This window comes from Aquarana catesbeiana, linkage group LG07, assembly GCF_042186555.1.
Source record: "Aquarana catesbeiana isolate 2022-GZ linkage group LG07, ASM4218655v1, whole genome shotgun sequence".
Classification (NCBI taxonomy): Eukaryota; Metazoa; Chordata; class Amphibia; order Anura; family Ranidae; genus Aquarana; species Aquarana catesbeiana.
Window position 1 is genome coordinate 227,735,730 of NC_133330.1, and position 14,765 is coordinate 227,750,494.

Genomic DNA, 14,765 nt, shown 5'->3' on the forward strand with positions numbered 1-14,765 from the left:
ATTACAACAGAACAACTTATGCTCAGGATATGTATAGAGAACCAGAAAGAACCCCAATACTGACCTATAATAGGTTCGATCCCATCAGAAATTATCAAGATCAATATCATTATGATTCTCGACATTACCAAAATGAATATGAATACAACCCACAGCGTCATTTTTTAGAGAGAGAGAGGAGAGACCACATCCCACTAAGGCAATTACAGGACCCTTACCCCTCGCCCAGGAGACTAACACAGGAAGACAGAACAAGAAACAGTCCAGAACGAAGAGAGGACACAGAGCGGGTAAGAGAATCCAAGAGAAAAAGAGAATAGTGGGAGAAAATGTAGTGAATCTCAGTGGTCACCCCATCTCATCGGATGAACTTTCGGTACTAGACAAAGGATTAAAGTACGCACCAGTTAACAATTTGAACAAATTCAACACCTATATAGGGATACTTAAATATATTAGAAAAGTAAATGTGAGAAAATATTACTTCTCTAATCCCTACAAAACCATCAATACAACAACCAATACCTCTCCAACAATAATACATAGTACATTGCGAAACAACTCTGTCTTCAACCCACAAGTCTCTGATAACCAACACATAGAAGTGTTCAAAAAACTTGTGTTTAAAGATCTGGAATCTCTAGAAATTAAAAAAGTGTCGGACCCTATACACATCAAGAAAGGCATTAAATCCTTAAAAGAAAGAAAAGATATTATAGTACGCCCAGCTGACAAGGGAGGAGCTACTGTAATACAATCAAAGGAACAATATCTTAATGAACTACGAAGACAACTACAGGATGACAGAACGTACATTAAATTATTGGGCAATCCCACGAATAATTATAAGAAGGAGTTAGAACATCTAATATAGGAATGAAAAAAGATATACTGAATAAAAAAAGAATCCAAGTACCTCATACCGGAAGCATGCAGAATACCAGTTATCTACATGGTTCCAAAAATTCACAAATCGTTAGATAACCCACCAGGTAGACCAGTCGTGAATGGGATTGATTCCCTTACATCTAGAGTGGGACAATATTTGGACCAGTTTATTCAACAGCAGTACAACACACACCGGCCTACTTAAAAGATACGAAATATGTGTTACAGCTTTTAGACACATTACCAGTATTAGAAGGAAGAACATTATTAGCCATGGCGGATGTAAGTTCGCTATACACCATAGTTCAACACCACGATGCGTGCTCAGCAACAAAGTAGCTTCTCAGAAAGTATAGCAACTTGATATACAAACAGAGAAAATATCTCATAAAGTGTCTAGATGTTTGCTTAAAGTGTAACTATTTTTGGCCTGATCAGGCGTATTATAAACAAGTCATCGGCATTGCAATGGGAGCGAAGTTCGCACCAAGTGTGGCCAATGCCTTTATGGCACAGTGGGAAGATCAATCCATCTATGAAGATACACCTGCAGAACTTACTTTATACAAAAGATACATCGATGATGTAATCATAGTTTGGAACGGTAAGAAAGAGACACTAGAACAGTTACTAAATAAATTGAATACGAACGAAAAGAACATACACTTGTCATGAAATATTAATGAAAAATCAGTTGAATTTCTTGATTTAAAGATCAGTTTAGAAGGAGATAAACTGGTTACTAAAACCTTTTTCAAAAATGTAGACACCAACAGTTATCTCTCTGTAGACAGTTGCCATCACAAACCATGGCTTTATAATATCCCAAAAGGACAATTTGTCTGAATTAAAAGGAACTGCACAAGAGAAGAAGATTACAAAGAACAAGCCAAATTAATTGGAACTAGATTCAAGATAAAGGGATATGAGGATACATGGATAGAAAAATAAATTAAAGAAGTCAACAATATGGATAGGACCAAAATGTTGGAAAATAACCCCAAAAAAACATTCCAACAAGAGACACCGAGCCTAATTTTAGACTACAATGTACAGCATAAACAAATATCAAAAATCTTCCAACGCCACTGGCACATCCTCAAGAATGATAAAGACCTAAACTATATACTACCAGAACTACCAAGCATTATATACAGGAGAGCACCGACTATCAGAGACATGGTGGTTAAATCAGTAATAGAACCTCCACATAAAGTACCATATTCTTTTTTCACAGGAAAGGGTTTCTTTCCTTGCAGAAATTGCTATGCATGCAAACATGCCCAAAAATTTGAGGGCGACTACTACAAGAGAGACATACAAAATTAGCGATTTCATAGGATGCCATACTGAGGGGGTAGTATATGTGCTACAATGCAGCTGCAAACTCCAATATGTAGGACGGACCAAAAGAGCCCTTAAAGTCAGAATAAAAGAGCATATCCAAAACATTAAAAAGGGAAAACCCAAACATAACGTATCAAAACATTTTGCAGCAGTACACAATCAGGATCCCATACACCTCCAATTTTGGGGTATAGAAAAATACAAAGGGTCATGGAGAGGTAGTCACAAATTAAGAACTATAAGTCAAAGAGAGTCATACTGGATACATACTATGTGTACACTAACCCCCAGAGGTATGAATGTTGAGTTTGACCTAAATTGCTTTCTTAGTAATTTTTAACAATTTTTAACAATTTATATATAATATATATATTTTTTGTATATATTTAATTAATAAGTTTTATTCATATTCATTGATTTTAACCAACTATTGTATATATATTTTTTATTTACACGTATTTTGTATAATATGTACCATTCAGTGTCTTAATTGAACTTAGTTCTCAGATCGGTATGTACTTAGCTATATATATATATTATATATTTCTCCACCTACATATTCATGTCTTATTGTTATTATATATATGTATGAGGCCATCTCCTTATGTACTATGGTGTACAACTGACGTGCCCAATCCAATATTTTTGAGTATTTTTCTCTTCATTATTTTTGTAATTTCCCTGCAATTTGATATATATTTACGAATACACAAGTTAAGATTCAGTTTACACCATTGCGTACAGCAGCACTTATCCTAATTATTGTCCCATCTACCAAAATATGGCTGCCGTCTATGTGTATTCACCACCATAAAGATGGCCGCGCTGATACATATAAGCGGACTACAAGAAAATGGCCACTATATTATTTCCGGTTTTACAATATAAAGCACATCCCTCTCTGACCAACCTGGTTCCCCAGATGAAGTCATGAGCGGTGACGTAACGCGTAGAGCTGGCGGGGAGAGGCGCTCCTTGTATTTTCATGCGATTTTAATTGTTTTTTAGCCTAAATAAAGTTGATTTATTCATCTCATACTACACCATTGGAGGCTTTTTTCTTTCCCCTTCTTTATTCCACCGGGCGGTTGAGCCTTGGTGGAATCTGTTCTAATAGGTATATCCTTTTATGAAGAATGGGAAGCAAAAGTACTCAGCCACTAACAGATGAGAAAGTCTGAACACCACTAAGATGCATTATACATTCCCAATATAAGACACCTATTGATGCCTGAATATATCCATTTTAAGGTGAGAGTTCTGAGAGCCTGATGTTAGTGGGATTTTTCACATGAAGATTATTATGAACTTTTATCCATCTACTCAGTTAATTTGATTCCAGCTCACTTACGAAGCTACACAGTCAAGTTCAGTCCTACATCTGTTCACTTTATGAACTATATAATTATCTAATTTTTATTTTTTTTGATACACAGATACCTAACACAGTTTACTTTAGTTGGGTATCCATTCATATTGATCAGTGTGAGATTGTTTATTTATTTTTTCACAGTATTTTCACCCATTGTGTTTATCATTTTTTATTATTATATGTGTGAATAGATTTTATGCGCGAGATCTCCTCACTTTTATTATTTCATTGAAGTGTAATGTGAACACTTGCTGATTTTGCTGCTGTCTTTATAAGACATCATCACACTACGTTAATTATTATTATCACCTATTTAAAATATTTTCCTCTTTGTCACTTACTACACATTTTCACTATTACTCATAAATAGTGCGAAGGACATCTCCAACTGCTCATCACCTGTCCAATACAGTCCCAAAAGTGAAGCATGGTGGTGGCAGCATCATGCTGTGGGGGTGTTTTTCAGCTGCAGGGACAGGACGACTGGTTGCAATCGATGAAAGCGGCCAAGTACAGGGATATCCTGGACAAAAACCTTCTCCAAAGTGCTCAGGACCTCAGACTGGGCCAAAGGTTTACCTTCCAACAAGACAATGACCCTAAGCACACAGCTAAAATAACAAAGGAGTGGCTTCACAACAACTTTGTGACTGTTCTTGAATGGCCCAGCCAGAGCCCTGACTTAAACCCAATTGAGCATCTCTGGAGAGACCTAAAAATGGCTGTCCACCAACGTTTACCATCCAACCTGACAGAACTGGAGAGGATCTGCAAGGAGGAATGGCAGAGGATCTCCAAATCCAGGTGTGAAAAACTTGTTGCATCTTTCCCAAAAAGACTCATGGCTGTATTAGATCAAAAGGGTGCTTCTACTAAATACTGAGCAAAGGGTCTGAATACTTAGGACCATGTGATATTTCAGTTTTTCTTTTTAATAAATCTGCAAAAATGTCAACAATTCTGTGCTTTTCTGTCAATATGGGGTGCTGTGTGTACATTAATGAGGAAAAAAAAGAACTTAAATGGTTTAAGCAAATGGCTGCAATAAAAAAGAGTGAAAAATTTAAGGGGGTCTGAATACTTTCCGTCCCCACTGTGTGTATATATATATATATATATATATATATATATATATATATATACACACACACACACACACACACACACACACACACTATTAAAGGTTAACTCTGGTACATAGCAGCCCTGATTCTCCTCTCCTGGGATCCCTCACCGGCGCTTCTGGCTCCTCATGCCTTCAGAGTTCCCCTATAGCAAGCCGCAAAGTATAGAATAGAGTGCCCCTATAGCAAGGTTAAAAGCCTTCTTACTTTAGAATCACTTAAAGTGATTCTAAAAGTACAAATATTTTTGTTATACTTATCTGCTCTGTGTAATGGTTTTGCACAGAGCAACCTTAATCCTCTTCTTTTCAGGGCTCCCCCGCAGGCGCTGTCTGCTCCTCCCCCCTGTCGAGTACCCCCAATAGCAAGACTCTTACTATGGGGGCACTTGAGCAGGGTTGCTCCAGAACCATTCTCCTGTGAATTGTCCATTCACACACAGAGCGTGCCTCAACCCTGCCCCCCACTCTTTCCTCATTGGCTCGCTGGCTGTGATTGACAGCAGCAGGATCCAATGGCTCTCACTGCTGTGTGAGCCAATGAGATACCGAGGAGGGATTCTGCTCTTATGCGCATGGCTGGATTGAGATGGGGCTCAGGTACGTTTTTTACCTTAATGCATAGAATACAAGATGGCTGTGAATTCAATTATGTTGATTAGTTGTTTGAGCCCTAGTTTAAATCTTCAACTTGCACATTCTGTACCAAAATTAAAATCATCATCTATGTATAATAACAGAAAATGTGGGTATGCATATAGTTATGCAATGGTTTGCATAAAGATAATACATTTAGGCTTTTGATTGGCCTCACACAGTCCTACTGAATGCATGCAAATACTAGATGCTGTAAAATGCATTAGGCCTAAAGCCTAATTCTAAAAAGAGTTCCCACCTCCTCCACAAAACTTTACTCCTCCCCCTCTAACTAGCAGCTTACTCCCCAATTGTATTTAAAAAAAAAAAGCTAAATGCCCTAATTACTGACCTGAATCCATGGTCTTGTGATGTCTGAGGCCTTGAGTCTTCCTTCTTTTCCCAGCAGCAGGGGGGAGTCCTTATTCAGGTCCATAGGTCACCACATGGTAATGGGACCATTGGTGGGGTTCTCACAAAATCCTAAAAACATCAGAAGTGGTGTGATGATGTCATGAATAGGGATAAGCAAACCAGGCAAAGTTTGGTTCACTGGATGTCCGAGAAACCGTTATTTTTTTCTGGTAATTTTTAAAGCTAATTTGCAAGCTTTAGTTAAAAAAAGAATGGCACAAGCAACTTGGCAAAAAATAATGTTAAGTGGGAAAAGGGCCTTTTAATGTGCCTTAAACATTAAAAACACACACATCTTTTAACCACTTGATTCCCGCACTATAGCCAAAATGTGGCTACAGCGTGGGCTTACATTGCCGGGAGGCATACATGAATGTCCTCCTGTACTCATGCTGACAGTGTGAGGAGAAAAAAAAAACAATTCAGAGCCATGGTAAACAGTACAGAGCAATGTAGAGAGGGAGCAATCTTCTTTGCAGGGATGAGAAAATAAGAGATCTTTAGTAGGGAAGGCCAAACGACCCCCTGTCTGGTTCGCACTAGAACTTTCAAACATTACGAAAGTGCAGAACCAAATAACGAACCCCATTGAAGTCTATGGGACCCAAACTGAAAAATTCAAAAGTGCCCATTTTGAAGGTTTATGTGCAAGTAATTGGGCATACAATGTTTATGGGGGTTCGGGTACTGACCTGGGGGACATGTATCAATGAAAAAAAAGTTTGTAAAAAACGTCATTTTTTAATGAGCAGTGATTTATTGATGCTTAAAGTGAAAGCATTAAAACGAAAATCATTACCACTGGAGAAAAGTTGGCAATACACTGCGGCTGGGGGAACATGACTGCCAATTTGTGTACAAGTGTTCTTCCCTCTCTGTAGCCTCATGTTCCTGCCTTCCTCAACCTCAGAACCAACATCTGAATCAAGTAATGGCTGTGCATCATCAAGGAGCAAGAGGTTGATGCTACGTTCAAATAACTCAGCTGACTCCTCCATGCCTGATGCTGGGGCTATGGCGGGAATAGCTGTGGACAATGAGGCAGGTTTAGCCACTCTGGCTGCTGCAGTGGACTGTGCACTAGGGATGAGCTTCGAGTTCGAGTCAAACTCATGTTCGACTCGAACATCAGCTGTTCACAAGTTCGCCAAACAGCGAACAATTTGGGGTGTTCGCGGCAAATTCGAATGCTGCGGAACACCCTTTAAAAGTCTATGGGAAAAATCAAAAGTGCTAATTTTAAAGGCTTATATGCAAGTTATTGTCATAAAATATGTTTGGAGACCTGGGTCCTGCCACAGGGGACATGGATCAATGCAAAAAAAAGTTTTAAAAACGGCCTTTTTTCAGGAGCAGTGATTTTAATAATGCTTAAAGTCAAACAATAAAAGTGTAATATCCCTTTAAATTTCATAGCTGGGGGGTGTCTATAGTATGCCTGTAAAGGGGTGCATGTTTCCTGTGTTTAGAACAGTCTGACAGCAAAATGACATTTCAAAGGAAAAAAAGTCATTTAAAACTACTTGCGGCTATTGCATTGCCGGTCCAACAATACACATAAAAGTTCATTGATAAAAATGGCATGGGAATTCCCCACAGGGGAACCCCAAACCAAAATTAAAAAAAAAAAATGACGTGGGGGTCCCCCTAAATTCCATACCAGACGCTTCAGGTCTGGTATGGATTTTAAGGGGAACCCCGCGCCAAAATTTAAAAAAAAAACGGCGTGAGGTCCCCCCAAAAATCCATACCAGACCCTTATCTGAGCATGCAACCTGGCAGGCCGCAGGAAAAGAGGTGGGGACGAGAGAGCGCCCCCCCGAACTGTACCAGGCCACATGCCCTCAACATTGGGAGGGTGCTTTGGGGTAGCCCCCCAAAACACCTTGTCTCCATGTTGATGAGGACAAGGGCCTCATCCCCACAACTCTGGCCGATGGTTGTGGGGGTCTGCGGGCGGGGGGCTTATCGGAATCTGGAAGCCCCCTTTAACAAGGGGACCCCAGATCCCGGCCCCCCTGTGTGAAATGGTAAGGGGGTACAAAAGTACCCCTAGCATTTCACTAAAAAACTGTTAAAAATGTTAAAAATGACAAGAGACAGTTTTTGACAATTCCTTTATTTAAATGCTTCTTCTTTCTTCCATCTTCCTTCATCTTCTTTTTCTTCTGGTTCTTCTGGCTCTTCTGGTTCTTCCTCCGGTGTTCTCATCCAGTATCTCCTCCGCAGCGCCTTATATCTTCTTCTCCTCGGGCCACTCCGCACCCATGGCATGGGGGGAGGCTCCCGCTCTTCTCTTCATCTTCTTCTCTTCTTCATCTTCTTCTCAGGGCCGCTCCGCATCCATGCTGGCATGGAGGGAGGCTCCCGCTGTGTGACGAGTCTCCTCTTCTGACGGTTCTTAAATAACGGGGAGCGGGGCCACCCAGTGACCCCGCCCCCTCTGACGCACGGTGACTTAACGGGACTTCCCTGTGACATCACGGGGATGCTGGACGAGAACACCGGAGGAAGAACCAGAAGAGCCAGAAGAACCAGAAGAAGAAGAAGAAGAAGATGAAGGAAGATATAAGAAGAAGATGAAGGAAGATAGAAGAAAGAAGAAGCATTTAAATAAAGGAATTGTCAAAAACTGTCTCTTGTCATTTTTAACATTTTTGACAGTTTTTTAGTGAAATGGTAGGGGTACTTTTGTACCCCCTTACCATTTCACACGTGGGGGCCGGGATCTGGGGGTCCCCTTGTTAAAGGGGGGCTTCCAGATTCTGATAAGCCCCCCGCCCGCAGACCCCCACAACCACCGGCCAGGGTTGTGGGGATGAGGCCCTTGTCCTCATCAACATGGGGACAAGGTGTTTTGGGGGGCTACCCCAAGGCACCCTCCCAATGTTGAGGGCATGTGGCCTGGTACGGTTCAGGAGGGGGGGACAGCTTTCTCGTCCCCCCTCTTTTCCTACGGCCTGCCAGGTTGCGTGCTCGGTTAAGGGTCTGGTATGGATTTTTGGGGGGACCCCATGCTTTTTTTTTTTAAATTTTGGCGCGGGGTTCCCCTTAATATCCATACCAGACCTGAAGGGCTTGGTATGGAATTTAGGGGGACCCCCACGTCATTTTTTTTTTAAATTTTGGTTCGGGGTTCCCCTGTGGGGAATTCCCACGCCATTTTTATCAATTAACTTTTATGTGTATTGTCGGACCGGCAATGCAATAGCCGCGAGTAGTTTTAAATGACCTTTTTCCTTTGAAATGTCATTTTGCTGTCAGACTGTTCTAAACACGGGAAACATGCGCCCCTTTACAGGCATACTATAGACACCCCTCAGCTACAAATTTTAAAGGGATATTACACTTTTATTGTTTGACTTTAAGCATTATTAAAATCACTGCTCCTGAAAAAACTGCCATTTTTAAAACTTTTTTTTGCATTCATCCATGTCCCCTGGGGCAGGACTCAGGGCCCCAAACACTTTTTATGACAATAACTTGCATATAAGCCTTTAAAATTAGCACTTTTGATTATTCATGTTCATGTCCCATAGACTTTAACGGTGTTCGCGTGTTCGTACAAACTTTTTTCCTGTTCGCATGTTCTGGTGCGAACCGAACAGGGGGGTGTTCGGCTCATCCCTACTGTGCACTAGTCTCTGCTTGGGTGATGGAGGATGAGGATGCTTTAGTAAGCTAGTCCACCCCCTCCTCTGCATGCTGTGGCTGGATAGCACAGGCAACATCACTAAACAGAGGAAATGATGCACTGCCTGAGGACTGCCCACGTTCACTTTTGCCTGTGGATACATAAGCTGCTGGCCCCCTCACAGTGCCATGGGAACATCTATCTCTCCTTGTCCTCCCAGACATGATGGGGGGAGTGCTTATTAATAAAATATAATATAGATGTGGATGTACTTTAATCAATGGAAAGTGGTGTTTGGTGCACTTCAACTTGAGTGCTCACTATACAGACACACGCCAGCGATGCACTATTAATATATATATATATATATATATATATATATATATATATATATATATATACACACACACACTATATACAGCAGTAAAACTGCACTGACGCACTGCAATATATTGTGTCAAATGTGCAGTAACGCACATAAATATACTGGGTTAGACGTGTACTAATATATATGGCATTAAACTTGCAGTAACATATGAAATATACTGCCTTAAATTTGCACAAATGCACATAAATATACTGCGTTAAATGGCATGTAACGCACTGAAATATACTGCCCTAAATGTGCACTAACGCAATGAACTATACTGTGTTAAACGGCAGGTAACACACTGAAATATACGGTGTTATACTTGCAGTAACGCACTGAACTATACTGAATTAAATGAAAGGTAACGCACTAAAATATACTGGGTTAGACGTGTACTAATATATATGGCATTAAACTTGCAGTAACATACTGAAATATACTGCCTTAAATTTGCACAAATGCACATAAATATACTGCGTTAAATGGCATGTAACGCACTGAAATATACTGCCCTAAATGTGCACTAACGCAATGAACTATACTGTGTTAAACGGCAGGTAACACACTGAAATATACAGTGTAATACTTGCAGTAACGCACTGAACTATACTGAATTAAATGAAAGGTAACGCACTAAAATATACCGTGTTAAACTTGCAGTAATGCACTGAAAAATACTGCATTAAACGTGCACTAATGCACAAAAATATACTGCTTTAAATGGCACAAAACACACTGAAATATATGGCGTTAAACTTGCAGTAATGCACTGAAATATACTGTGTTGAACGGTCACTACACTCACACTGACTGAACTATCACAAGGTTCACACTAATGTAAAGATGAATGGTGGTCGCACTACACTCACACTGACTAAACTATCCCTAAATTCAAACTAAACTGATATTCTACACTGACAATAGAATCAGAATAGAACTCTATAGCACACTAACTGTCTAGTAGTACTGAATAGAGCCCTGTTCTCTCTCTCTCTCCATTCCGATATCACACTAAAAATGGCTGCTAATGAAAGAATACTTTTATAGTGTGGGGCTGGACTAAGAGCAATGATCCATGATTGGACAGAGTCATCATGACAGCATACAATCATGGCTCTGACAGTGCCCTGTGCTCTGATTGGGCAAAGCTTTCACTGCTTCAGCCAATCAGGGATTCCAATGCCGCACAGTGCATTGTGGTCATCCAGCGGGGCAAACAAACAGTCGAACATCATGATAATTCGGGTGTTCATCGGCCAAAACTCATGCCCAGGTTGAACCTTTTTTCCATCCCTAATCTTTAGTGAAAAGCAGCACACTTTACACATAGTTAGGCACACTTTTAACCTCTTGATTACCCCTAGATGCTAACCCCTCCCAAGCCAGTGTCATTAGTACAGTGACAGTGTACAGTATTATCACTGATCACTGTATTAATGCCACTAGTAGTGATGTCAGTGGCTGTTAGTCAGTTCCCCCCAGCATTAGTTAGTATCAGATTGCCCACTATCACACTATCACTATCCCATTATAAGTCGCCGATCACCGCCTTTAGTAGTATACAAACAAAAAATATTACAGTATATACCATAGTTTGTGGGCACTATAATGTTCACGCAAACCAATCAATATACACTTATTGGGATTTTGTTTTTATCAAAAACATGTAGCAGAATACATTTTGGCTAAAATTTATGAACAAATTTGATTTTGTTTTATTTTTTATTGGATATGTTTTATAGCAGAAAGTAAAAAATATTTTTTTTTTTTCAAAATGTTTGGTCTTTCTTCATTTATATAATAATAAAAAAATAATGATAACTAAACAGCTTAATCCCAACACAAAATAAATAAATTATTATATAATAAATTATTATTATGAATAATTATACCTTTTTGGGGGGCTTGGGCATTTATGATTTTATTATATTATTATTATTAATTATTTAATATTTTTTCTGGGTTAGGGGTTCATTATTATTTATGTATTATTACATATTAATGTATTTCAATTATTTATTAATAACGATTTTTAGTTATTTGTGTGTTTATTTTACATTTATTTATTCATATATTTTTTCTATACATTTTTTTTTTTCATTTGAGCAGAAAATTGTTCAACAAACCGTGACAAAACACCCAAAAGCGTGCATTTCCATTTATTTCTATGGGGATAAAAACATGCCAAAAACACGCAAATCTGCCCAATTTGAGTTACAAAAAAGCTCCAGAATTTTTTGGAGCTCAAGGCGTTTGGCTTCAGGCGATTTGGAGTGGATATGTGAATCATTGATCTTTTTCCCTTCCAGCGTTTTGGAGCTTCAAGCTATGAAACACTGAAGTGTGAATGGGGCCTAAATGATTAATTCACGGCTGGCTGGTGTATGTACACCAACATGTCAGAGATCCTGGATAACATCACTGACCAATTATGGTCAAAACTATATTTCATCAGTGGCGGCTTGTCCACTAGGGGTGCACGGGCACTGCCCCCCTATCCATGCATCTGACTCCCTTATTCACATACAGGGCACCGGACTATAGATTCCAATGGGGGTGTGTTTTTTTTTCTAATAGGCTTCATAGACTGAACTCGGACACCCAGTTGTGTGACAATAGCGAATTAATATTCGCTATTTTCACACTAAATCTCTTCCCCACCAATCAGGAAGTGGGTGGTGAGACCCGTTTCCCAATTGACCAAAACATCAGGCAATCCTATTGGACGCCTAGAGCCTAGGAGGAGGAGAGAGAAGATGCACGCCCATGCTGAAGATGAGGACACCAGAGCAGCTGCCTGCAGCCTGCCGCCCGCCACCTAGATCGTTCCACCATGCTGGAGCAGAGGACACCGGAGCCACCCGCCACCTAGATGGGGTAAGTGCCAGACCAGCCGGCAGACCACTGCCGACCCCCCGAGGGGTGGTTATTTGCCACCCCCCCCAAACAAAAACCCAACAGCCGCCACTGTATTTGATCAATAATGTCACCCAGAATCTTTGGCTGGCTTGTGATGAGGTAGCATCATTGGACAGCAGATCATCGTGGTGGCATAGAATCATTGTCAGGGTCAAGTCATTGTGTATGACAAGAATCTAATTTTTTTTTTCTTTTTCCCCTTCTTCGCATCCCTCCTTTCTCCTCCAAAACTTTATTTAATTTTTCCATTTACAAGTAAATAAAAATTAAAAGACTAAAAGTTAACATCTGTGTCTAATTACAAAATGCAATGCTTTCCCTACCTATTTCTCCCTCCTCCCTCCCACCCCCCCCACTCCCTATCTGGTTTGCCGTCTCCCATCTTTCCTTCTTCAAGCTCCTTGCCCTCTATCATCTTTTCCAATTATTTCTCCAAAGCCTTGAAATCTATCCATCTTCCCCAGATACTGTTATTTTTTTCAGCTTGCCCTATATCTCTGCTGCATAAATTTTCCATTTTACTGATGTATTCTACTCTTTGAAACCACTCATTTATGTTTGGTTTTTCTACGCATAGCTACTTCTTTGGTATCAGCTCTTTTGCGGCATTTAAGATTGGGGTCAGTGTTTTCCTATAGTACTTTTTTTAATCTTTTGTATCATGAAACAAACACGTCTGTAAGCTGTTTATTATCTTTTCACCAGTTATCTCTCCTATATAATCCTGCATTTCCTGCCAGTAATCTTTCATTTTTGGGTAGTCCCACCAGATGTGTGTCATTGTACCGATTTGTTTACATTACCCCGAACAATGTGGGGGTTTATCCAGCTGGTATTTATGGATTTTCTCTGGTGTTATGTACCATCTTACCAAAAACTTGTAGTTCACTTCTATTGTATTCATGTCCATTGCGTAATTATATACTGCTCCTATAATTCTGTCTACTTGTTTATCTAGCTTTGTGCCCATTTCTTTTTCCCATTTCCTATATAAGGGGCAACCCCTGTCCTTTTAGGTCTGTCAAAATTCTGTATACTTGCGATAACCCGTTTTAATGGAGTTTTTCTAGTGGATTCAAATTCTTTCTATCTCTGATTGGTTGAGCTAGTGTGTTTACCAAATGTTTTAATTGCAAGTATTTCCACTCACTAATCTTCCACCCATTTGTTTCCTTTAAATCCTGTAATGTCCTTATCTTCCCATGTTCAGCGATATCCTTTAGTTGTGCATTTCCCAATCTACTACCAAAAAGTATCTACTTCCCTGGGATAAAAAAAATTGTTCCTGTGAGTGCAATTAGTGGTGAATCGTATATCCATTTTCTCTGTCAGTAAATTAAATCCCATATTTTAAATATGTTTCTAGTTAGGTCGTGTGCTTCTAATGCCGCGTACACACAAGCTGACTTTTCGACCAGACTGGTCCAACGGACCGAGTCCGGCGGACAATTCGACCGTGTGTGGGCTTTATCGGACCTGCAGCGGACTTTTTCGGTCAAAAATCTGACAGACTTTGGATTTGGAACATGTTTCAAATCTTTCCGATGGACTCGAGTCCAGTCGAAAAGTCTGCTCGTCTGTATGCTAGTCCGACGGACGAAAAACAACGCTAGGGCAGCTATTGGCTACTGGCTATCAACTTCCTTATTTTAGTCCGGTCGTACGTCATCACGTACGAATCCGTCGGACTTTGGTGTGATTGTGTGTAGGCAAGTCCATTTGTTCTGAAAGTCCATCGGAAGTCTGCCAAAAGTCCATCAGATAGACCATCGGACCAGTCCGATCGAAAAGTCCGCTCGTGTGTACGCGGCATTAGTCTAATGTTCTATGCTCCCGTGGTACACATATATTTTTGTGCAGTAATGTCCTACTTAAAGTGTTTTCAATCTTAACCCACTTTTTCTCGCTTTTTTCTTTACCCATTCTACCATTCGTGAAATAATAACTGCTTTGTAGTATCTGTTTATGTCCGGAGCTGCTAAACCTCCATGTTTTTTTTTCTAGTGATTGATACAAATTTTACTCTCTGCTTTTTATTTTTCCATATATATTTTAGCATCAT

General features: G+C 39.9%; 1 protein-coding gene across 6 annotated transcripts in view; it reads right to left on the reverse strand.

Annotated features, from left to right (window-relative positions):
• The window catches only part of DPYD (dihydropyrimidine dehydrogenase), a 2,813,802-nt gene that overhangs the window by 1,798,503 nt on the left and 1,000,534 nt on the right, over positions 1 to 14,765 (reverse strand). The window contains exon 2 of one of the 6 annotated variants that reach the window (XM_073593095.1): positions 5,719 to 5,849. The exons of the other annotated variants lie outside the window; for them this stretch is intronic. Within the exon in view, the coding sequence (XP_073449196.1) occupies positions 5,719 to 5,802 (84 nt within the window). The 5' untranslated portion in view covers positions 5,803 to 5,849. The remainder of the gene's footprint in view (positions 1 to 5,718; positions 5,850 to 14,765) is intronic. 6 annotated transcript variants of the gene reach the window in all.